This window comes from Macroventuria anomochaeta (assembly GCF_010093625.1).
Source record: "Macroventuria anomochaeta strain CBS 525.71 unplaced genomic scaffold BU25scaffold_43, whole genome shotgun sequence".
Taxonomy (NCBI): domain Eukaryota; kingdom Fungi; phylum Ascomycota; class Dothideomycetes; order Pleosporales; family Didymellaceae; genus Macroventuria; species Macroventuria anomochaeta.
This window is the reverse complement of record NW_022985404.1, coordinates 168345-190065: the sequence shown is the minus strand read 5'-3', so window position 1 is coordinate 190065 and position 21721 is coordinate 168345. Positions and strand designations below refer to the sequence as shown.

Here is a 21721-nt window from a genome sequence, read left to right as displayed (position 1 = left end):
GTTGTGACGAGCTACCAAAGGCGTTTTGAAAAGCATAAATGCGTCGACTGGATCATTCGTCCAGTAGAGGCGTGAGGACTATCGAAAGAGGAGTCTTTCGTGTCTGCGTAGATAAACCTGAACTTTTCCATTCCCAAAACGGTATCCTACGCCTGTGTTTTCGTGGGAAAAGTACCGCCGTTATAGGAGCCCTTGATACGACAGGCAATGCGTACTGCCTGGGTTTTAAGCCCACTGAAAGCGTTCAATATCTCTGAATGTGAAAGTCTTGTTGGGAGCCAGTTTGCTGTAAGAAACGGAGCTGGCTTGTCAGATCATGCGCCAGAGTAGTATTGTGGTACCCCATGCTGGTTGTAAGCCATAGGTGGTCCGCCCTCTTCCTGCACTTGGTCCAGATGCCCCGGCTCTGCGTACCATTGTGCGCTCATTGAGCGACCAGGTATTTGCATTGGTGACATCTGATTATGTTCGTAGGAGTTCCAAGCTGGTGGGTAGAACTGGTGGGACTGAAGCACTGGCGCGGAAAGAGGTCCGGATGTCGACCCTCCCATGGTGGTGGCGTGTAACGTTGGTTGACTTGTGTCTATACTGGTGGGATAAGGGTAGGGGGAGGTTCGTCGCCCGAAGTCCTGCTGAATTCCAAGACCTTGACCAGGGTATTGTTGCGGTAAACCCTCAATGTTGCCGTAAGACATCGATCGTGTTGGTGGTGGTTGGAACGAAGGTTGCTGACCCCACGCGTGGCTCTCTGGGTGGCCGTACGACATTGTTGAGCTTGTGCTCATAGTAGCTGGGGTATGCACGCCGGAGACGCCCGACTCACTTCCGTACACGGAGTTCGCTGTTGACGGAGATTGTCGCCAGTATGAATTGGGGCTTTCGGCGATCGTTGACGATGGAAGATAGCTAGTTGTTGGAGGCCACTGTGTCTCTATCGGAGGAGGATACGAATAGGCTGCATGTTGTACTGGTACTGTACGTCTTAGCTTAGCAGACACAGCTTGATACAGGAAAGACCTTACCTCCACTTGAAGTGGGCGTATGATGAGGATCGATATCTGGTTCGCCGGAATATCCGTAAGGCGCATTCGGCGCGGCTGCTGAAACCCCATGGTATGGCGGGTGGAAGTCGCCGATCTTTTCTTCTGCGTGTGGAGGCAGATGTCTTGGCGATGAGGCCACCGGTGTTGTTGGTGTCCCTGTACTCAGATCCTTTACTGCACCTGAGGGATGTTGTGTGTCGAGATTGTGTTCCACTGGGAAGAAGTTGCATTCTTTCTTTAATCGAATGCAATTCGAGCAACGGCCTTGTGGGTCATCTGGCGCCAGAAGACATCGAATCTTTCTCCGTCGGCAGTGTCCTGCGTCCATTTGTGTTAGTCACTGTAGTCATGTTTGCGATGCGATAAACAACTGCTTTATTGACATACCGCACGCGACAGATGTTCGATGGTATCCCAGCTTATTGCGCGCCTTATTGCTTGTTGGCGACAACTCGCCAGATGTCCCTAAAGCCAAGTTGCGCATGTGTGGCGTAGACGTTGATCGTCGAAGTTCTCCAGGTATCTTGCTCTTAGACGAACGTCTTTTTTTGCTAGGATGTTGATGTGTTTGGATGGTGGACTCCGGTCCAGTCAAGTTGTTCTTGAGGTCAAGATGATCCGTTGGACTGTGAACAGAGGTAGGCTCTGGAGCAGGACCATCGACGCCAGCACTGTGGTCCGGAGGATTAAAGGACATTACGTTACGGACAGGCTGGAGAGGCAACGGCTGGTCTAGTCTGGAAGCGGTCTTCTTCGCACGGCGGTCCGTTCCCACAGCCATGTGCAGCGCTGTGTTGTCGCAATTCCCGAATCTGAACGTACGAAACCAGACAGTGCATCGAAGTGTGCTGGGAATATAAGCATCGAATGTTTAAAGTTCGGGAGGGACCCACCGCGTAAATGGGAACCTAAGCGATATACGTACCTAGAAAGTCAGGCAAGTTAAATTCTAAAACGTTGGAGCCCGCACTAGATCTTGTCTTAGGACGGGAGCAGTTGGCGGAGGCGATTGCGGGCGATCGACCATGCCATGGGCTTTAGGCACAATGGGTGTTATGGGCGAAAATCCGACGGGTTAGGGCCAAACGACATATGATGGTCCGGGTCCAGAAGTGAAGACCAAGGGAAGGAAGATGGTGAAGCACTGGTGCACAGTGTTGTATGTAAGCTAGCTGCCACCACCGCAGGGGCCACTTTCGCAATCAGCAAAGTGACAGGCGCCAAAAGCAAAGCCTGCACGAGACGAAAAGATTTAGGGACTTGATGTTTGAATTTTGGAACGCGCTGTTTGGCTGAACTGAGTGGATGAATAAAAGTGGCGAGGCGACACACGCTATTGCCATAATGGGCCTGTTGCGTTCGAGGGCCCAATCACCCAATTCACCAGAGGATTTTGCAGGCATCCTGGTGGCTTGGCCTTCATAAGACGATCTTGGGCCAGTGTGGAAGGAGGGATTAACAGACCCCTGTACAGTTGGCTCAGACCAACTGATGTGTGGGATGGATGAAAGCTCGCTCGCTCCCAGGTTGAGAAGTCCGTGCGTCGTCGTCCTGCTCCGACCCACGGATCCCACCACACCATCGATGGTTGACAGCCAGGCCGATGACACGACGGTAGCCGCCGTCTAGCGTCAGCGGCGGGCGTAGTCCACATTGTTAGTCGGACATGAATCTTTGTGCCTGTCGACGACACTTTTAGCAGTCGGCCATCACACGTAGTTCCGAGGGGTTCATCTGTAAGGGGCCCACTTGAAAGCACGCTGCAGGAGCCGGAGACGTCAATTTAGCCCGGCTCTGTGCGCTGGAACGAGGCCTGGGGAACGTGGTCAGGGGTACCTTTCATCAACATCGCTGGATCTGAGATGACGAGGACTTTCGTGGAGACAGGGCCGAAATGCCTGAAGCCAAAGCTGACGCGCTTAGTGGAGACGCACGAATGGCGGCGCTGGTTGCAAATGCTGTGACGTTCCAGCATACGGCGTCTCCAGCAACCATGGCCCTTCCTCTGTGCAGACGATATTTGCAGTTGCTAGAGACCGCAGGCAACGCAGGGATGACGCTGGCGCGACTTGCTGGCGCCAGCACTTGCAGCGAGAGCGGACACGCTGCGACAGATGGCTTCGGAAAAGGTGTCCTTTCTCCACACTCGTTCATCTCGCTAACAATAGCCTTGAGAAAAGCCTCGATTCATTTCCACACGCGTCATGGTGATCAGAGACCTGCATTGTTGCTGCTATCGTTGCACAGCAGATGTCACTGGCTACTGCGATTGGCGGTACGCGATGGATGAGTCGTCAATATTGGAGCGCTGAAAGGCCAACAAAGGCCTGACCCAGCACAGTGGCTCTGAAGACGTGCATGACGTCCACCACACGGAAGCCTGGGCGATTCCATAGATGGCAATCACACGTGGGACTCGCCTGATTAAAAGCTAATCGGGCCTTCCCATCATGCATCTTTTGCGAACGCAGGTCGAGACAACGTTCATCAAGTTGGTCGCCGGTGATGGACGCTCCCCGACGGCATTTCCGTCACCTCCCCACATTGGCATAATGGAGCTGGTCCCTAGTGTGGTGGCCTTGCAGCAGAAGATATTGCGGCGTTGCGCGTTTTCTTTGCCTCTTTAGACCATGTTGTTCTGGTGCCAAATTATTTGTGCATCTCATGTTCAACGAAAGACTGCTACTTTCGACCGGCTGCGTTGCACATGTCAGCTATCGCAGCGCGACTCTAGAGCTTCGTCTGCTTTGTCCCTGCAGAGCGAATTAGCTTCTTTCCTATTGACTCGGTGTTGGCTCCATCGATACCAGGTCGTCGGATTCTTATAGCCGAGCCTCGCGAAGCGCGAAAGTGGGGCTCGATTTGGACATCGTGTGGTTGCGCCGTGACTCGTACCTGCCCCATCCAAACTGGTCTTGGCTCGCTAGTCTTGTAGGCCCCACTTCATGGATTTGTAGACGCCAATATCAAGCTACGCACCAACAATCACCGCTGAGCTGACGCTACTTGGACTTGCAAATGAATTGCGGTCTTGAAAGTTGCATTAGGTAGGTCACCGCGAGGCAGGAAGGTCATCACGAATATGATTGACGGGTACAACCGGCTGGCGTCGATTGCTATTTGCAAAGGTATATCAGCATGCGTGTGGACGTACGGCATTGCCAATGCATTCATGTTCTTCGCTTTGGTCTAACATAAAGAAAGATTGTCCTTTGGTGAACGATGAGTATATCGGACCACCTCACATAGAGCACCTCTTCAAAATGGGTCATACCCATAGAGACCAGAAATGCTAATTGTTACGGCTACGATCATATTACCACATGCAGTGTCACCAACTCTGATATTAGGGGACGGTAGCTGAACCCAAGAGAAATTCAAGTTTGGCTGTACACTCCACGGGCTACAAATATTGTTGGATCACGGAGGGCCGTGGCAGCAGCCGCTCAGCAACATACGCAGGTCATTTCCAGGTTGCTCACTTGCGCTGGCAATAGCTACGATTTTATCAAATTGGGACACCTTCGAAGATACAGAAGGCCAATGGTACTGCGAAGAGACTTATGCATTCGTATCGTCGACCGCAGACCGAGCCTGGTGACCTGGTATTTCCACAGTGTCGACCATCGCTACATTCGTCGCCAATACACCTCCAGAGAGCCCATGCACTTGAACAACTTAGTAAATCCTTCACTTTATTGAACTCCATCGGATTTTGTAATCACAAAGCACCTGACAGTAGGCGAATGAACTTCCGGCTTCGCACTTCTAAATTTGATCGCATTCGATGTTGTAGAGAAGCATACTCAGACTCGAGATGATCGTCAGTTCTTACGCGTCCAGATGGCTGCATTCACCTCCACTTGGGCAAGATAGTCAGGCACTACTGCGGTTTTCCGCCGCAGCAAACCAGGCAACACAAAAAGCCAGATTGTTCGCAACTACGAGATATTTGGCACCTATCAGACCACTCGCAGAGCTATGTGCTTGCGCTATTGACTTGCAGAGGCCGGACCATACAGAAGATCAAGGTGCGAGCTCTTACTTGCGGCTATATGCACTTGAGAGTTCAGTTTCTTTGTCTCAAATCGCGTCATGACAACCTACACGGGATACTAAGATCCAAGATTCAGGTTCGTCCGCCGACATATAAATCTTGCGGTACCATCAAGGAGCCAAACTACACTGCTAGATTCTATACGACGACACGTACAATCTTGGGACGAAGGAAATCATTCTTCGTACTCAGCAACCGCATCACTAGAATTTGGAGCCAGTGCATCCGACTCCTTGTGGGACGCGCAAGTCGTCTGGTCTAATGCCGGACTCTCTACCATGAATTCATTCAGTCCGCTCACCACCAACGATATTGCTGATCCTGCTATATCAAGTTATATCTCTGTCACCTAACGGTCCCGTCCACGCTACACGGGCCATCAGAGCTGTGTGTGAAACAGCTGGTGAGATCGGAGTATATTCCGAGCGTGTCCTGTCTGGCTCATTGGAGCGCCACAACCGATCACATCACAATTAGCACTCCATAACTGTCTGCTTATTTGATAGAGTTCTCGCTTTGGAAGCAGGCCGACAGCTTAGGTTTAACCGGAGTGCGAATACGCGAGTCTTAAGGCCTTGAGACAGCGCGTGGGCTTAAGGTTACGCTGTTTTGTCAAGCCTTCACGAACCAAACGCTTGTGTAAATTTGAAGAGCTAAGATTACTCGTTGCAGGCGCAATACACGCAAGTGTCTGGTTCTCTAAGCTGATGAAGGAATCGTTTGCGATTCATCACATGTTCTGCTATCATTTGAGCCAGCTGGGGTCGATCCTTTCCATGTCTCCAGAAACCTCTTCCACATCTAGCTACTCATTGTCAACCCTATGCCTGAAACTGACCATGGCAAGCTTCGTATCTTCAGGCGAGTCCGGCCCCTCGGCGGTCTCAACCACCCGGACGATCTCGAGACTGTCACTGTGCTCCGCGGAATCTATTTCGTGAAGGACCTTCACCAAATTTGACATTCGATCGACTACTATCTGGCCGTGGGGAATGCTCCACATGCAGCCTTGTCTACAAACCGCGCCACTGCAGCCCTCCTTAGATCTGCAACACACGCTATGCAGGCGTATCTGGGCATGACTCTACACACAACAGCATCAAAGAACGGTCTCGTGCAAGCCTCTACAAACGCCAGCCACCAGATTGCACGATTGGTCGGATTGGGTGGATATGATTCCGCCACTCCTACAGACGCGACGTCAAAGATCGCCGTTTCGCTACGGATCATCAGCGCACCCATCCTCTAAAAGTGCATGTTCAAAATGCGATACCATCCCAATCAAGATAAAGGACGTCATAGGGCCCCAGGGCCCCAGTTATAGTGCTTAGGCGTGGACCCCGCACACCCAACTGCGCTACTAAACGCTCTCGATTCGATTCGAAGTCTCCCAAACAACCATGCTTCGGTTCAAGTCGGCATTGGATGTTTAATCTGAGACTTATTCATCTTTCATTCGGGAATTCTCCATCAGTTACGCGGCTCTTAGTTGCGGTTCCACTCCATCTGCCGGAAAGCGATGTTGATCATTTCCGAGTACCGCAAGCTATCACAGGTCAACATTGTCGTATTCGCTATGCGACTGCAACTTCATCACAGGATCTCGCCAACCGCATGCTGTTGTGACCGGAGGGATCGAGCTGAGTAGCGAACACGAGGGCCTCTCGGGAGGGTTCCGCTGCTGAACTTCTCAACGTGGAAGTCGATGGATATTGATCACTCTGCTAGTTATGTACAACACCAAATTTTTGTGGAATGCACGAAGCTAGCATTAGAAGAAGGGTCTGGGTATTCACCAGTTCGAGACTACTCGTTGTACATCGAACTAAGCCTACGCTACCAGCACAATGACCTGCGTCCGAGATTGCACTGAAAATGCATCCCCCGAGGTGGGGGTCAGAGGAACCACCGATATCCTGTTCTTGTATTCATCTTACAACAGCGATCAAGAAGCCATCGTAGTTCTTGACTCCGACTGTCTGGACCACGACGCCATCAAGTCTATCATCCTTCCCCACATTCTCCACCACACGCCGCGCTCCAGCGATTCTCGGGTCGTCCGTATCGTTCGCCAGCTGCCCTTTCCTCACAACGTTGTCTACAATGATGCATGCTCCAGGCTCGCATAGCTCGAGGGCAGTATCGACATAGCTCCAATTGTTTTCCTTGTCCGCATCGATGAAGACGAGCTGGAACTTGCCCAGCGTTCCCTGCTTAACCTCGTCCACAATCTTGGGCAAGACCTCGACTCCAGGACCCAGACGCACATCCACTCTGTCCGCAACTCCAGCATGCTCGATGTTCGACCGCGCAACCGTTGCATGGTGCTCATCTACCTCGATACTGATGACCTTCACATCAGAACTTGCGTTCGCAAGCCAAATGGTTGAATAGCCACCAAGGGTACCGACTTCGAGAACGTTCTTCGCCTTCAATAGGCGCGCCTGCAGCTGGAGGAATTTGCCTTGCGAAGGCGACACGGCGATGTCAGGAAGACCTTGCTTCTCTGAGTTCGAGAGCGCATGCTTGAGCACGTCATTTGAGGGCGTAGTTCGTGATGAGGGGTGGAGGTGACCTAGTGAATAGGTATCGACTGCGCTCCAGCGCGGATCTTTCTCGTAGGATTGTCCTTGTCCTGACATGACGGCTATCTAGGATGAACAGAGCTTGCTGATTGAAGGTAAAGCTTGAGGATCAGTAGAGCTGAAGGGTATGTTGTACTCCTCTAATCCGAGTGGGGAGCATGAAAGATTTATACATGGAAGTTTCGGCAGCGCGACATAGGGCGCATTGTATTGATATAACTCGTGACTCTGGTGCCTATTCATGATGGCGCTACTATTGGCCATGTGCCATGGATGAGTATTCTGCCGCAGGTGGGGAGCTGCAAAGCTTACGTAGCTTGCATCTGATAAGCAACATGTCCGAAGCCCCATCTCCACAATCGCCGAGCTCTACCAACCTTCGCATCATAGTTTTCACCTTTCTTCAACTCATCAAGGCCTGCGCAACGACACATTGAACTCGTTAGAAGCAACACTACTTCCAAAATTGGCCGTCCGCGGCCAATTTTCGATTCTATGTTCCCTTTGACATCTCGGGACTGTTAGAATTGCCTTTTTGGGACAAATGAGTCCAACGATGGCGCAAAAACTCACCCTAAATGACGCAAGATATCAGGTTTCCGAACTTTGGGAGGTCAGGCAACAAATCGCACATGTTCTGCAATTCATTTGATCTCAAAGCTATCATACATTTCCAGGCACGGTAACGCCTAACCTCGTTTTCCTCATCTAGATCCAACTCACTCCTCACCCTCCTTCCCACTTTCTTGCGAAGGTAAGGCAGGCAAGCTCTTATTCAAATCCATCGGTGAAGCTACCTGCGCACTGTCACGCCTAGACGGCTCCTTCCCCAATGCTTTCTCCATTCCCTCAAGTCTTCCTGTTTGATGGACAGCACCTTCTCTTTGCGCAGCCTGCATAGCGCCTTCCGAATGCCTACCTGACGTGGAAAGAGCTAAGCTGTACTCACTGGAAGGCGACGGGTACGTATTGCGCCTCCCTCTTGTTCCGGCGCTCTGCACTTTCCTGTGCCCTGTGGACAAAGTCTTGATGGGACTGCGCATCGCTTTAGAGATGTGGTTCAGCGACGTCGACTCTCGACTTCGCAGGCTCACGTTGTCCATCGATATTCTACCAGCCTCGATGGCCAAGGATGTTTGGCACGCCCATTCTGGACTGTCGCTGCCTGGCTCCGTCTTCTTGATCGATACGTCAGACTGCTGGACATCCAGGCGGAGCTTTCGAAAATTCCTCGATGCCGGCTTAGACCTGGTAGATGTTCTTGTCGGAGTACTGTTGCGTCGCTTCATGAAGTGCAGTGGGCCTCTCTTCGGTACAGTAGGGGAAGGTCGAGGATGCGTGTACTTCAGATCCACAAGAGGTGGGTCAGACAAATCGTCGAAAGGTGAAGCATACTGGTCGATCAAGTGCTCCACGACAACGGAAGCGCTTCCATGTGAATTGGATCTGTCGGCAGTCTGCGGACGACGAGCGTCTGTCTCGTGATTCAAGAGAGCGCTATCGCTGTCATTCGTGGTCATGTCAGCTGCCTCTGAAATCTTCGTCCTCGTTTCGAGTTTAGACCCTGACAAAGTGCTCACGTTCCTGGCAGCTAATCGAAAGCTCTCGTCATTGCTTTTGGGCGTGTGTGCGAGCGAGAGATGACTGGAATCCTGCACGACGTCGGTTCCAGCTCTCATGATGATCATATCTTCAGTACCCTTGTCTGTGTTCTTTTCTGGCTTAGAAGACTGGCCGGAGCTCTCATCGCCCTTCCGAAATTTTTCCTCATCTTCGGACGAGTGAGACATGTCTCGCTGATGAATCCCTCGTTCAAGTTTATTCGTTGTTTGACCTGGCGCATTCCAAACTCTTCTTACTGGAACCGCTAGCCATCTGCCAGGGCTTTCTACAGCTTCTGCTTGAATTCCGAGGCGGTGAGCTCGATGCTCTTCTTCAGACACGCGCCGATGAAGTTTTACGCCCATGTCTCGATCGCCGGAACATTTGTATCTCTCTAAGACAGCGTCGAACCCAGCTAGGGAGGTCGTATCAGCCTTTCCTATGTAAGTGGATAATGTGCCTGCCTGATATGCGCCCAGTGTCTTCTTTGGTCGTACATTCGGATTTTTGTCCTGCTCTTCTTTCGCTGCCTTCGCACAGTTTAGACATCGCGCCTCAACATACACCGGCCGGTTCTCAACTCGACTGTGTTCCTGAAGCACTTCGAGTGTTATCAGGTTATGAACTTGTTCTCCATCATCAAATAGTCGAACTTCGATGAACTCGTCTGGGTGTCCACATTTAAAGATGCGACGAAAGACTTGTGAGTAGGGGGCGCGGCCATCTTTGCTTGGCTCCATATCTAGGGCAGGTGATATTGTGAGCTCGTTCATTGTAAGGCTTTGTTCGTCTCTTAACTTGCACTTGCTCAAGATGGGTGAGAGTGGAGGTGAAGTTATAAAATTGTTGGTCTTTCACATTTGCTGCGTTTGCTGTGGTCATTGACGCAATCAACGTCAATGAGCTAGACGGACGTCAAAGGGCGAGAGAAGATGCCATCGTCTTCCGGAGCTCTTGTATTCTTTCAGTAAAGAGCTGATATGATGCTGGATTGTGCAGTAAGTTTGCGATCACGCACCGTGGATTTTCCTAATATTCCAAGGTTGCAACTTTCACACTCGGTCGACACATTGCCCACAAAATTCGAACGCATCGTTCGCAGGCAGAACATCATTTTGGTACATTGTCAACGAACATGTTCGAAATTTGGCCTGGAAACTTTATGCGTTCAGATGCGGTGGTGTTATTATTGTAACAAGAAGTTTGCATCTATACGTGATAGATCATCGAACTCTGGTATCTGCTTCTTTTTCGTACATCTACAACCCTTAACACGCAGAAAGCCTGATATGCATATCTCGTCTATCAGTATCTCTGCCTTCTCATTCCCAGAAGCTCATTGTACCGCTCTTGAGTCTGTCTGCGCACTTCTCTTTGATCTTGTTGTCTCCAATCTCGTATCGTCAAGGGTCGTCCAAATCGATTCCAGATGGACACGGAGTGAAGTCTGGTGTCACAAGTCAGCCTGTTCCGACGGTACGGAGAGTGTGTTAGTAAGCTGGCCGCATGGGAGACTGACATTTTGACAAGGCTGAATTGCACAGCCACCCTGAACGGTTGAATGAAGCTAGCCAGATAGCGACGAGTATGCCGATGACTGCCACACAAACACCAATCAAAGCCAACGTTTCTTCTTTCGACCATTCATCGCTTTGTGTGTTGACTTGGACGTTTTTGGATGGAGGGCTTGGGCTGGTAGCGGGAAAGCATGGACGAGTGGAACGAGCATCAGCAGGCTAAATTTGGAGCGCATAGTGAGCGCAAGGTTGGTGTTGGGTTCTACGGCTACGGGACTTTCAGCGTTTGCTTATAGTATCCACAAGGATCTGTTTTCAGCTCTTGAGATGAACTCCTACAACTTTATCTGTTTTGGTTTCTATTTCCGCGCCTTTACCTGTATTGCATAACTCAAGCGAGGTGTTCACGATTGCTCAAATCCTGGTGGGGTGCTGCAGAGGCACTATGCCACATTGACTTCACCGGTCAGTCATCGAGCGGTGGTATGCTCAAGATTGGATGCGCTGGTGGAGGGCTAGATGGAATGCGATCAGACGTGGCTGGCTGTGCACACAGTACGTCAGTCTAGCTCAAGACATATACCTGGGCAGATCGCGAGGCGTAAAAGCGTCCTTCAACTGTACATAATCCATTGCCTCCTCTCCCCCCCCCCCCCCGAAGGTGACGAGGCTACGCCAGGTACACAACATCACTAAAGTATGTCCAAATCCGATGTACAATGCACGCTTGAGCGCAACCCTCTATACCTATATCTGAACTCCTAATCCGAACCTCGGTATCTTACACATACAATCGCACCATATCTATATCCGGGGTATCAATACGAAAGGTACTCCACCATGCAGTACATGCACAGAAATGCGACTGCTCCACCAACGCATACATACTCAGCGCTCATTCAAGCGCTCACTCGAGCCACCACCACCTCTCATGAAAACCCTCCTCGTGCTACCCGTCTTACCCAAATCAACAAAGTCTTGCACCGGCCTCTTCGCAGCAGCACGGCTTGTAGATCGGCTAGCTGAGCGACTCTCACTCCTGCTCTTACTTCTGCCTTCCCCACGCTCATCCTCCTTCATAGCTTTGTTCAGATTGCTATTGCTGACAGAGCGCGCCTGCTTTATCATGCCCTCAATCCATTCCAACTTATCACCAGTAAGTTCAACCTTCCTCGTCTTCGGTCCTGCGAGTCCCACCTCGGTACCGTGCCATGACTTCTGAGAGTTGTTCGAAGGGGGTGTAGGTGCCTCCTCGGCGATAGCTGGTGTAGAGTCTCTTTCAAATCTGGGCATCGGAGGTGGCGGAGAATCAGTCGAGATGCCGAGACCTGCGAGCTTGCCGTCTGGCGTTGTGTTTGGCGTCTTACGGCCAGCTCCACTAAAGCGGCGCGTTGTGCTCATTGCACTTCCAGGTCTCGCGGATGCGGGGTCTGAGTTCTGCACCTCGAGACCGAGGACTTCGAATTTGCCTTCACTTGCTGTGCGACGACCGTGATGCTCAGCGTACTGGCGCAGGTATTCACCTAGGTCAGACCAACCTCCCCCGACTCGAACCATGACACGCTCTCCATTTTCTCCAACGCGGCGGATGAACAGCTTGATGGGTTGCTCCTTGCCAGGCTGCGTAAGATGATATAGCTTGATGTCATTATCGATCCTTGCATTTGTAGACTTGCGTCCTGCACCAGCGTTAGCACTCTCGAACTCACTCTTGACGGGCGACAAAGTAAGCTGGGGTGTTTTCAGGCCACTCGCTGAGCGAGCAGCACGCAGATATCCCCTACTACCTTTGTGGCCAATGCCGCGAGATGGTCTGATTTCATGTGCGTCTGCTCCTGGCCCCGAGGTAAGGCGAATGTGAGCTGGAATCGTTGTCAAGATGTCTGAGATCTTTCGTTCAAGATCATCGGCGGTGGTCGGTCTCTTGTGGCTGAACTGTGTTGGCGGCCATGGCGCGCTCTCGACGCTGGGCAGAGCTGCATCTTTCGCCGGTCGACGCTTCGACATGGCAGCGTTGAGCTCAGGTCGAGGAGCTCTGATGCTACGGTTGCCAGCCGTGCGCGTAGTGGGCGATTCCTCAACAGTACCCACGGGGCTCGAATCGAAGGAAGCACTGGACGAGATCGAACTGGTGCTCAGCCGACGTGGACGTGGAGTCTGGGGTGCATCGCCGTCAGTACCATCCGTAGAGATGAGTGCTGGAGAGTGAGAAAAAGCCTTGGAGGCGATTTTATGCACGAAGCTGGTAGGGCTGCCATCCTCGCTGGTTGGGATGTGAGAAAGGCTCTCGTAACTGGCAACGACACGAACAGCGTCCCTGGGGACGTCCTCCACCTCGTTGTGTACCACAGTGTCGCCTTCATCAAACTCGTAGTCGTCGTCAGTAGAAGGTGATGCAGTCTCGAAGTTGATCTTGCGGGGAGGTATGCTTGTAACCAGGTGTGCAGAATCGCCAGCATTTTCAGAGCTGACGGCGTTGACAATGATGCTAGGTTCTGGCTGCGCAGGAGTATCCTCAGACTGTAGGTTTGTTGGGCGCGAAGCGACTTGAGATACCCCTTCAGGAGCGTCCTCAAGCATCGGAGCGCTCGGTGTAGGTATCGTTACGCCTTCTGGCACATGGGCTGAATTCACTCTGGCCGCGACAGGCGAGCGCAAGCTGCCCTCGAGGGTCTTGGGCCGAGGCAACTGAGGCTCTGTGGACAATTGGTGTACGCGTTTATCGATTGGGAGCAGCGGCGCTCGCGGGGTCGTGGGTGTACCGGAGTGCATATCTGGCTTGAGAGCCTCCTTCTGCTCAATTTGTGGCTCCCCTGGCTTCGTCTGCTTCGACTGTCTGCGCACATCGAACGCAATCACTCTTCTAGTAGACTCATGCACCCATCGACCATAGTCAGCCTCCAAGGCTTCAAACACATCGATCCAGCGCTCTGGCAGGCAATCGTCACGGCCTTCTAGCGTATCCAGCATCCTATCGAGACGTCGACCCAAGTCACTGACTTTGCCCCGCAGCACGCTCGATATCGTATCAACAGCCTCCTTCCACTGGCCAAAGGCAACATCTGACGTGTCTGTTGGCGGCTCAAGCGCATCCCAGCCGAGGCTCATAGCCTTCTGCGACTGCTTGAGATCGTCAAGGTACCGAGGTGCGGAACGAAGGATCGAAACACGGGCGGTCCACGTATTGAGGCGGTCTTTGAGCTGAGCATGGTGAGGAAGGGCGGAGAGGAGCGTCTGGGTGATGAGGAAGGAGAAGTCGTCCATGGGTCGGTAGCTGGAGCGACTCGCGCCAAAGCCGGCTGAACCGGGACGTGACCTGCCCTGCGGGTGCATGTCCAGCACGTACTCCTTCAGCTCATCCACGTCTAGCTTCAGCAGTTCTTCGCCCATGTCGTCCAGGCGCGCCTCGTGCTGTTCCACCTCGACCGAAAGCAGCGAGCCATAGTACTCCAACGGGGCTAGTGCATCCGCATTGCCGACATGCTCTGCAATGCGCGCCTCCAGGCTACGACGGCGCGTTTCCTTGTATTCCTCGCTGGGCTGCTCGAAGCTGCCAGTCCATCCCCACTGCTCGATTTCGGCGCACCAGCTCTTTAAGCGCTGCGCAGCCTTGGCGACACGCGTGCCCAGATCGCGCTCGGCGACGGTGAGGGTGTCGATGCAGGCGAAGATTTTGTATTCGTCACGTGTCGTATCGAACGGTATGGGCTCCTCGGTGAAGGCGCGCAGTGTGGTTTCGGGGGACAGATCGCGTAAATGACTCTCCTCAGAGCTGCCGAGCATGCGGCCTCTGCGGGTACCGGGCGACATCATGGGTGAGGGGGCCCGGCGCGGTGTGATAGGAGGTGCCAGTCGCATCGGCGACGAGAAGGCAGCCATGGTAACGAGCGTGGGTGGGAAGGAGCGACGGCGCAAACATGTATAAGGAGTGAACGAGGAAGTTACAAAGGAGTGAACGAGGAAGTTACAAAGGAGTGCTTCTGAGACTGTGATGTCGCAAAGTGTTGCAGATGCTGGTGCTATCTCTGCAATGTCCGTGTTTTGTGGTGACGCCCTCTGCTTCTTCCCTCAGCAACGACGCTCAATCTGCAGCTTGATGCTGTTTGTTACGCAGCGGCCCAGCTTGCGACCACTCCAGGCGCTTGACGAATGCCTCATGCACGGTGTGGGCACCTTCTCCACATGCTAGCCCAAATTGTCATGGTGCCGGTCCATCCCTCCGTGCCTGACATTTGCGGCTGAACTTGCTTTCACTTCCACCTCATCACAAGGCAACGACGACAGCATCATTGCCAAATAAAGGTTGAGCTTCACGGAAGAGCACGAGACCTGGTGGTGGGTAGAAAAAGTCAAACAGGATCCTTGAAACCCATTGCCGATCATATCCCCGCATCGAAAGGTCATTGGCCGTTACCGCTATATTCTGCGTGCAGAGCCGTGATGTAAAGGAAAAACTTTCCGAGTATCACGTTGCTGGAAGCCAAGATCATACTCGCTTCCACCTTACTGGCACTTGTAGAAAGAACACGGAAGTAAGCCGTTGACTGCAATCAGCGTACCGAAGAGCTCCTTGTTCCCCATGTACCCCATTGCACGACACCGTCATCGTCGATCGCTAAGCAACCATCAAGCTCGCCCCGCGTCAGTATCTATGCTACCTTCCTTATACAGCTTGATGCTTACCCAAGCCACTCCACGGTTACGCAAAAGCTCTGCATCTTCTTGCTTGGAAATGCCGCCATGGCAGCTCATCGGTCTACCATGGCAGAACCGGCACGATGCGGTTGACGTTGTCAGAAGTCTGGTACCAGGGTTGCGGTTGACGCATGTTCGATTCTACAAGAGACAAAAACCCGCTCCCTGGTTTGTATGCCCCGCCATCCTGAGGTGCTTCTTGGATAGTACACCATGAGAACATCACTTTTCTTGCTCGCCACCATTGGCGCTGAAGCGTGCCAGCGTGAGCGTGTGTTCAAGCACCATGCTCACGGTCTTATCAAGAGACAGGCTGCCAATGCTACCTTCCCACCTGTGTTGGACCCCAATGAGCAGATTCTGATCAATTCGTTTGACAACACCTCTATCTCCACATGGTCGTACTACTACACCCATGGCGATCACATCGCAGGAAGGAATGAGTCAATGGCACAATGGACAGCCGACAAGTGGGCAGAGTACGGCTTCACATCTAGGTTGGACGAATATTGTAAGCTCTCGGACCCTGTCACCCACACCTGCCCTTCTTTCAATTTGCAGTGGCATGAATTCACGCACCCTGAAAGTATTGTCAATCAAGACTGTATACTGACACTATTCAGATGTCTTCCTCAACTACCCGGTCTCGCACTCACTAGTCTTGACCTACCCCAACGGCAGCACGTACACTCCTACCCTTGAGGAAGCAGTGCTCGAAGAAGACCCTACCACTAGCTACCCGAACAGCATCTCCACCTTCCACGGCTACTCTTTCACCGGAAACGCGTCTGCAGAATACGTTTACGTTGGAAGGGGTCAGCAGGCCGACTTCGAGCGCCTACAAGCACTCGGTGTTAAGCTTGAAGGCAAGATCGCTCTCGCCAAATATGGAGGCCCTTTCCGTGGGCTGAAGGTGAAGAACGCTCAGGATTATGACATGATTGGCATTGTCATCTTCACTGATCCAGGTGATGATGGTAATATGACTGAGGCCAAGGGACAGCTCGCATACCCTGACGGGCCGGCAAGGAATCCTACCACAGTCCAAAGAGGTAGCGTCCAGTACGTGAGCACCTACCCTGGCGACCCTACGACTCCGGGATATGTATCGAAGGAAAACTCTCCCAGATCTGACCGTAGCATCATCACTCCTCAAATCCCCTCTTTACCAATTTCGTGGGCCGCGGCACAGCCACTGCTACAAGCTTTGAATGGCTTTGGTCCATCAAGTACAAATATCAACCGCACTGGCTGGGTCGGCGCCATTCCTGGTGCCAATTACAGCGTCGGAGCTGGCTCGGGCGCTACTCTTGACTTGAGCAATGTCATGAACGACACCTACGGCTCCATCTGGAACGCTATCGGTATCATCAATGGCACACTCGAGGATGAGGTCGTCATCGTTGGCAACCACCGCGACGCGTGGATCATTGGAGGCGCTGCCGACCCTAACTCCGGATCTGCTGTACTCATCGAACTTGCGAAGGCATTTGGTGAGCTTGCAAAGACTGGATGGAAGCCGGCTCGCACCATCGTGCTCTGCAGCTGGGATGCCGAAGAGTACGGGCTTGTTGGAAGGTACGAGGAGATAAGATCTTAACGTAGGGCAGCCATGCTAATATTCTGGCAGTACTGAGTGGGTGGAGGAGTACATTCCGTGGCTCAAGAATGCCGCAGTCTCCTACCTGAACATCGATATCGCTGCCTCTGGCCCTATTCCTGACATCTCGGCAACGCCTGATCTCCATGCGATCAGCACCAGCCTCATGAAGAAAATCGTCTACCCCTTCCGCGGCAGCAGCAACCAGACTATGTACGATGTCTGGTCAACCATCGATGGCACAGTCGGTGTCCTTGGCAGTGGCAGTGATTACACAGCCTTCCTCCACCGCGGCATCGCAGCAATCGACATGAGCGCGGGTGGCGGACCAAATGATCCCGTCTACCCATACCACTCCAACTACGACTCCTACCACTGGATGACAACCTTCGGTGACCCTGGATTTCACACTCATAAGGCCATAGGCCAGTACCTGACCCTTCTTCTCTACCACATGGTCAACGACCCTGTGGTCCCTCTCCAGCCTGCAGACTATGTCAAGGAGCTCAACACCTACCTCACCGCGCTCAACACCACCATCGCCTCCGCCAATGCTACAGTCGATCTCTCGGCCCTTGTAGATGCCATCTCAACATTCGAGACTTTGGCACAGCAGTTCAATGATCTCCGTGACCAAGCTGTCGCAAACAACGACACTGCACTGATCACCGCTCAGAACCACAAGGCGCGCGACTTCTCTCGTGGCTTCACTTCCCAGGGTGGTCTGCCTACCAGGGAGTTCTACCAGCACACCATCTTTGCGCCTGGACGCGACACCGGATATGCGCCAGTTACCTTCCCAGGTATCACTGAGAGCATCACATTCGACGATGATGCCGACCTGGCGCAGGAGTGGGTTGAGAAGACCAGCGCAGCGATCCTAGTTGCAGCCAGTATCCTCAAAACCTAGAGAAGTTGTCGATATGTTTGAGATGTTGAAGGGTCGGCGTTGTAGGCGGTAGTCGTTTGATGCATAGGCGCGGCGTCCACGTAGAGGTTCGACGCAAGTATCGAAGTCGAGGTACGGTAGAGGTCGATGCGCAACATACGCAGCAGGCGCAGCAGTTAATCGTAGTCTATTAAGTTAATAAATAAACAAAGTCACGGTATTTTGACCTTATCCACCTTCCATCTGCACGGGGCATGGATCTACGTAAGCTCTCACGTGGCGCCATGCCCAACCTAGCTAGATCATCTCTGCGACATCGTCCGGCTGTTGCGGGCCACGTCCTCACCTGCCGCGCCTTGTCCAACAGCTCAAGAAAGCTTGATCATAACTTCGTGCCAACATCAGTGTCAACTGTAACAGGTTGCCGTCTGAGAAGGGCAGACTGAGCGGGACAGCCCCACGGCTTTGACGAAGACTGACCCGCTCCTCTGCCGAACACTCCGAAGGCCCTCGCAACGACAGGCATCAAATGCTACAATTGGGATTGCGTTGCCGCGCAATGAAGCACACGCGACATGTTCCCACTTCTGGGCGTATTAGCTTGTATGCGACCCTGGTACCCCGGAGTCAGAGAACCGACTTGCAGGGTGATGCGGTGCTTGTTTTGCAAGGCGTCGTCATGCTTCTATCGCCTTAACCCAGGTTGGACTGGGTTCGACGTGCGATATGTGAACAAACATGTCTTGGACCCCGTTTGGCCTTGCTGAGTGCTGTCTGCGCATTCGTCTGTTGTTGTCTTGAGCGATTTGTTGTCTTCCGTTCTTCCCATACGCTTCCGCATCATTCTTTCCTGCGCCTTTCCGGATAAGCATGAGGTTCTTACCGAGACTCCTGCATGTTGGTGCTGCAGCCGCCATACTGATTGTCGTGTACCTCGCATGGCTACAACACGATCACCTTGGGCACAACATACATGAAGCATGGGAAGGCACAGCGCACAGGGTCGTTGTCTTTGGCGACGACTGGTCTGACACAGGCAAATATCGAGTTTCTCCACCATTAAAGGCCAAGGCTATTACCCGAGATCCTGATCGTGGCGAAGTATGGACAGAGACGCTGTGTAGAGAAGTGAGTCCACATCAAATCCATGAGCTGCATTTGCTAACACCATGTAGCTCGCTTGCAACTTCATCGACAACTTCGCTCGCTCAATGCCGCCACAGAACGATGTTGAGACCATTGGGTCTCTCATTGACTCAGATATCCGCGCCCAGGCCGTCCCTGTGACAGACAACAACAACAACACCCAGGCTATGTTTGACTTCAAGACACAGGTGCAACAGTTTCTGGAATATGAAAAGAAAAAGCACCGCGTCGGCGTTCCGGAACGTTTGCGCAAGATCGACGAATGGACCATCTTTACCGTATCGTTTGGACTCTGGGACTTGTTGGAATATTCCACTCTGGAGAAAGAGTATGCACTGAAGGCGATCGACAACAGTATTGAAGGGCTGTTTGAGAACCTTGACTTGCTGGCGAAACATGTTGTGGCGCCAATGAAGATCGTGGCTCCCAAACTGGTGGATGTTACGTTTCTGCCACGCTTCCAGTCAAGGAAAGACATTGACAAAGAACACTTCGCGGAAGACCAACACCATCTGGTGTTTCTGTGGACATATTGGAACACGGTCTTGTCTCGAACAGCATCGCAGTGGAAGCATGGCGAGATCTTTATGCCAAACCCCAACAACTTGATTCTGGACCAAGTCCGAGCTAAACAGTTGTACTCCAAACAAATATCTGATGCATCAGGCATGGGTAAACAAGCGCCTCTCTTCGACTACGTAGAAGAGCCATGCTTGAAGTCAAAGGCGGATGATAGCGCAAGCGTACTGCAAGAAGCGGGGGTCGAGAAGTGTTCCGATGCATCCAAGCATCTGTTTTGGTAAGTCATTAGCGCGTACAAACGCTTTGTCCAATCTAATGGTGACACAGGGACGATGTACATCTCAGCGGGCCAGCTCACCAGCTAATCGGAAGGGCAGCCGCAAGCCTACTACGCGGAAACCACACTGTCAATGTCGGAGGCTCAGCGCAAGGCTCTGACAATGACAAGAAGGCTCCAGGAAAGGATACACCGAGTTTTAAACTGAAATTCCCACCTGGCTACTAGCGACTCGAGCAACGCAGCACTTACTACCCAGCCAATTGCCCCACGAGGAAGGGATGACATCTCAGCCACACCACTGTCATGCAGCTTCCGAGACGAGCAGATTTGTGATGAGTTGTGCAAGGTGCGGCATTGTTTCCTTGCATGACTGGCTGCAGGAATGCAGGAATGTCTGAGTACTCGACAGATCTTGTCTTGCCCGCTTCGGGCCGGGGTGAGAACAAAGAAATCTACTGTCGAACGCGACCACCCAGTTTACCGCTTCGGACTGGGACAACCAAATTACAGAGTATACTGCGGAGAGCATTGAAAGGTTCAGTGCTCACGACAGCGCCGCATAATGCTTTCATTCAGCACCACATACTTCGGTGTCTTTACGGCCAATCTCTCCCTTCCTATTCATCGGTAACGTCCCACCCTGAGTGCCGAGAAGGCCGCCGCGACGAGACATACGGGGGGTACTTTGGCTTCACACAGCTCAAGCGCTGCGCAACTCTCAGCATCTGCTGCAGTACCGTATACGTTGTGTGCTGCAGGTACTGCCAAATCGCGCTGATATCTTCAGACCTGAAAAATACAGTCGCGCTGACACCTTCCATGCCTATCCTGCGTCGCGCCTTGTTTTGTCGTAAAACCAACCTTTCTTAACAGCAGACCACTGACAAGCTCGCGTGGTCATTGAAACACGCAAGTGTTCTACCTAATTGTACAAGCCCTGCTGCAGTCCGCGCAAGCTAACAGCACCGCTGTGTTGGGTGCTGTGTGAAGGTTCATGCAAGGCTACCAGCTTGACTTGATTGCATATTGCAGACGAGGTGTATGTAGAGCAATCAGGATTGTGTTGTGGTTGTACTCATGCCCTGTCGCACGAGCGTGGCTTGTAGTTGAGAGATACTAGCGCAGAGATCAATCACGGCACAACAACACTCTGCTGTCTTATATAGCTTATCAACTGCGCGTAAAGCGTCTATCTTTGTGCAAGCGCCTGAGCTCTTGCTAGTGATCGCAGTTTTTCAGTAGACCGGTTTACTAAAGTTAAAGCTCTAGCATTTTCTTTGCGTAACTTAGACGATCTAATCTAATTTGTCCGAAGCGTCGTGATCTGGGGAAGGGGATCTCTTGGCCCACTCCCAGTAGTTGGACCCAGCGTACCTAAGTCCTACATTGCACAGCCTGGGCTGTCGCTGATTAGGGACCGCAATATCTTGGCGATACAAATGCTCCTGCACTGGAGCTGTCTGGACTGGGGCGTTGCTGTCTTTGTTTGGCCCTTCTAGAGCGACAAGATTGTCGCGCAATGGCTGGAACTTGGGATGGCCTTCCCCAAACACCTTCTCGTAGCCTGAGAGTGCTTTCAAGTACCACGCTCTGGCCTCGTCCACGCGGCCTAGGCTGTCACATAGCGAACCGAGGGCCCACAGAGTGTTGAGAGCTGGCACATAGGTAGTGATCCTTTTAGGTCCAACTGCATTCTTGTACCCCTCTAGCGATCGCTCGTACATCTCCTCGGCCTTGTCAAGCTTTCCCTGGTCCCTGTAGAGGTTGCCCAGGTTGCCGACTGTG

The 21721-nt window shown here is 52.4% G+C and overlaps 7 protein-coding genes across 7 annotated transcripts in view; 2 read left to right on the top strand and 5 right to left on the bottom strand.

Moving 5' to 3' along the window:
* Nucleotides 1–160: 160 nt before the first annotated feature.
* Nucleotides 161–2306, bottom strand: BU25DRAFT_207228 (uncharacterized protein). The gene is made up of 4 exons (XM_033701161.1): nt 2014–2306; nt 1431–1891; nt 1023–1361; nt 161–967 (listed from the first exon to the last, which is right to left on the bottom strand). Exons 2-4 carry the CDS (start codon nt 1822–1824, stop codon nt 315–317), a joined length of 1386 nt encoding a protein of 461 aa, XP_033556822.1. The 5' UTR covers nt 1825–1891; nt 2014–2306; the 3' UTR covers nt 161–314.
* Nucleotides 2307–7028: 4722 nt separating this feature from the next.
* On the bottom strand, nt 7029–7742 carry BU25DRAFT_462731 (O-methyltransferas-like protein family 3; the record flags this gene model as incomplete). Its single annotated transcript, XM_033710542.1, has 1 exon — nt 7029–7742. The coding sequence occupies one exon, from the start codon at nt 7740–7742 to the stop codon at nt 7029–7031; it is 714 nt and encodes a 237-aa protein (XP_033556821.1).
* Nucleotides 7743–8404: 662 nt separating this feature from the next.
* On the bottom strand, nt 8405–9475 carry BU25DRAFT_462730 (uncharacterized protein; the record flags this gene model as incomplete). The annotated part of the gene is made up of 1 exon (XM_033710541.1): nt 8405–9475. The coding sequence occupies one exon, from the start codon at nt 9473–9475 to the stop codon at nt 8405–8407; it is 1071 nt and encodes a 356-aa protein (XP_033556820.1).
* Nucleotides 9476–11433: 1958 nt separating this feature from the next.
* On the bottom strand, nt 11434–15128 carry BU25DRAFT_415120 (uncharacterized protein). The gene has a single exon (XM_033707470.1). It carries the CDS (start codon nt 14681–14683, stop codon nt 11693–11695), a length of 2991 nt encoding a protein of 996 aa, XP_033556819.1. The 5' UTR covers nt 14684–15128; the 3' UTR covers nt 11434–11692.
* Nucleotides 15129–15712: 584 nt separating this feature from the next.
* On the top strand, nt 15713–18009 carry BU25DRAFT_351867 (N-acetylated-alpha-linked acidic dipeptidase-like protein 2; the record flags this gene model as incomplete). Its single annotated transcript, XM_033703376.1, has 3 exons — nt 15713–16010; nt 16123–17077; nt 17130–18009. The coding sequence occupies 3 exons, from the start codon at nt 15713–15715 to the stop codon at nt 18007–18009; spliced, it is 2133 nt and encodes a 710-aa protein (XP_033556818.1).
* Nucleotides 18010–18858: 849 nt separating this feature from the next.
* BU25DRAFT_425567 (uncharacterized protein) lies at nt 18859–20161 on the top strand (the record flags this gene model as incomplete). Its single annotated transcript, XM_033708355.1, has 3 exons — nt 18859–19116; nt 19164–19933; nt 19984–20161. 3 exons carry the CDS (start codon nt 18859–18861, stop codon nt 20159–20161), a joined length of 1206 nt encoding a protein of 401 aa, XP_033556817.1.
* A 998-nt stretch (nt 20162–21159) lies between these two features.
* Nucleotides 21160–21721, bottom strand: part of BU25DRAFT_415117 (uncharacterized protein) — a 3982-nt gene continuing 3420 nt past the window's right edge. The window contains exon 3 of the mRNA XM_033707469.1: nt 21160–21691. Coding sequence (XP_033556816.1) covers nt 21232–21691 — 460 coding nt within the window. The 3' untranslated portion in view covers nt 21160–21231. The remainder of the gene's footprint in view (nt 21692–21721) is intronic.

Coding starts and splice junctions, on each gene's coding strand:
- BU25DRAFT_207228 (XM_033701161.1), bottom strand. CDS start 1,824: ATGGCTGTGGGAACGGACCGCCGTGCGAAGAAGACCGCTTCCAGACTA. Junction 1,362..1,430: donor TCGAACATCTGTCGCGTGCG/GTATGTCAATAA, acceptor AAATGGACGCAG/GACACTGCCGACGGAGAAAG. Junction 968..1,022: donor TACGCCCACTTCAAGTGGAG/GTAAGGTCTTTC, acceptor GTACAGTACCAG/TACAACATGCAGCCTATTCG.
- BU25DRAFT_415120 (XM_033707470.1), bottom strand. CDS start 14,683: ATGGCTGCCTTCTCGTCGCCGATGCGACTGGCACCTCCTATCACACCG.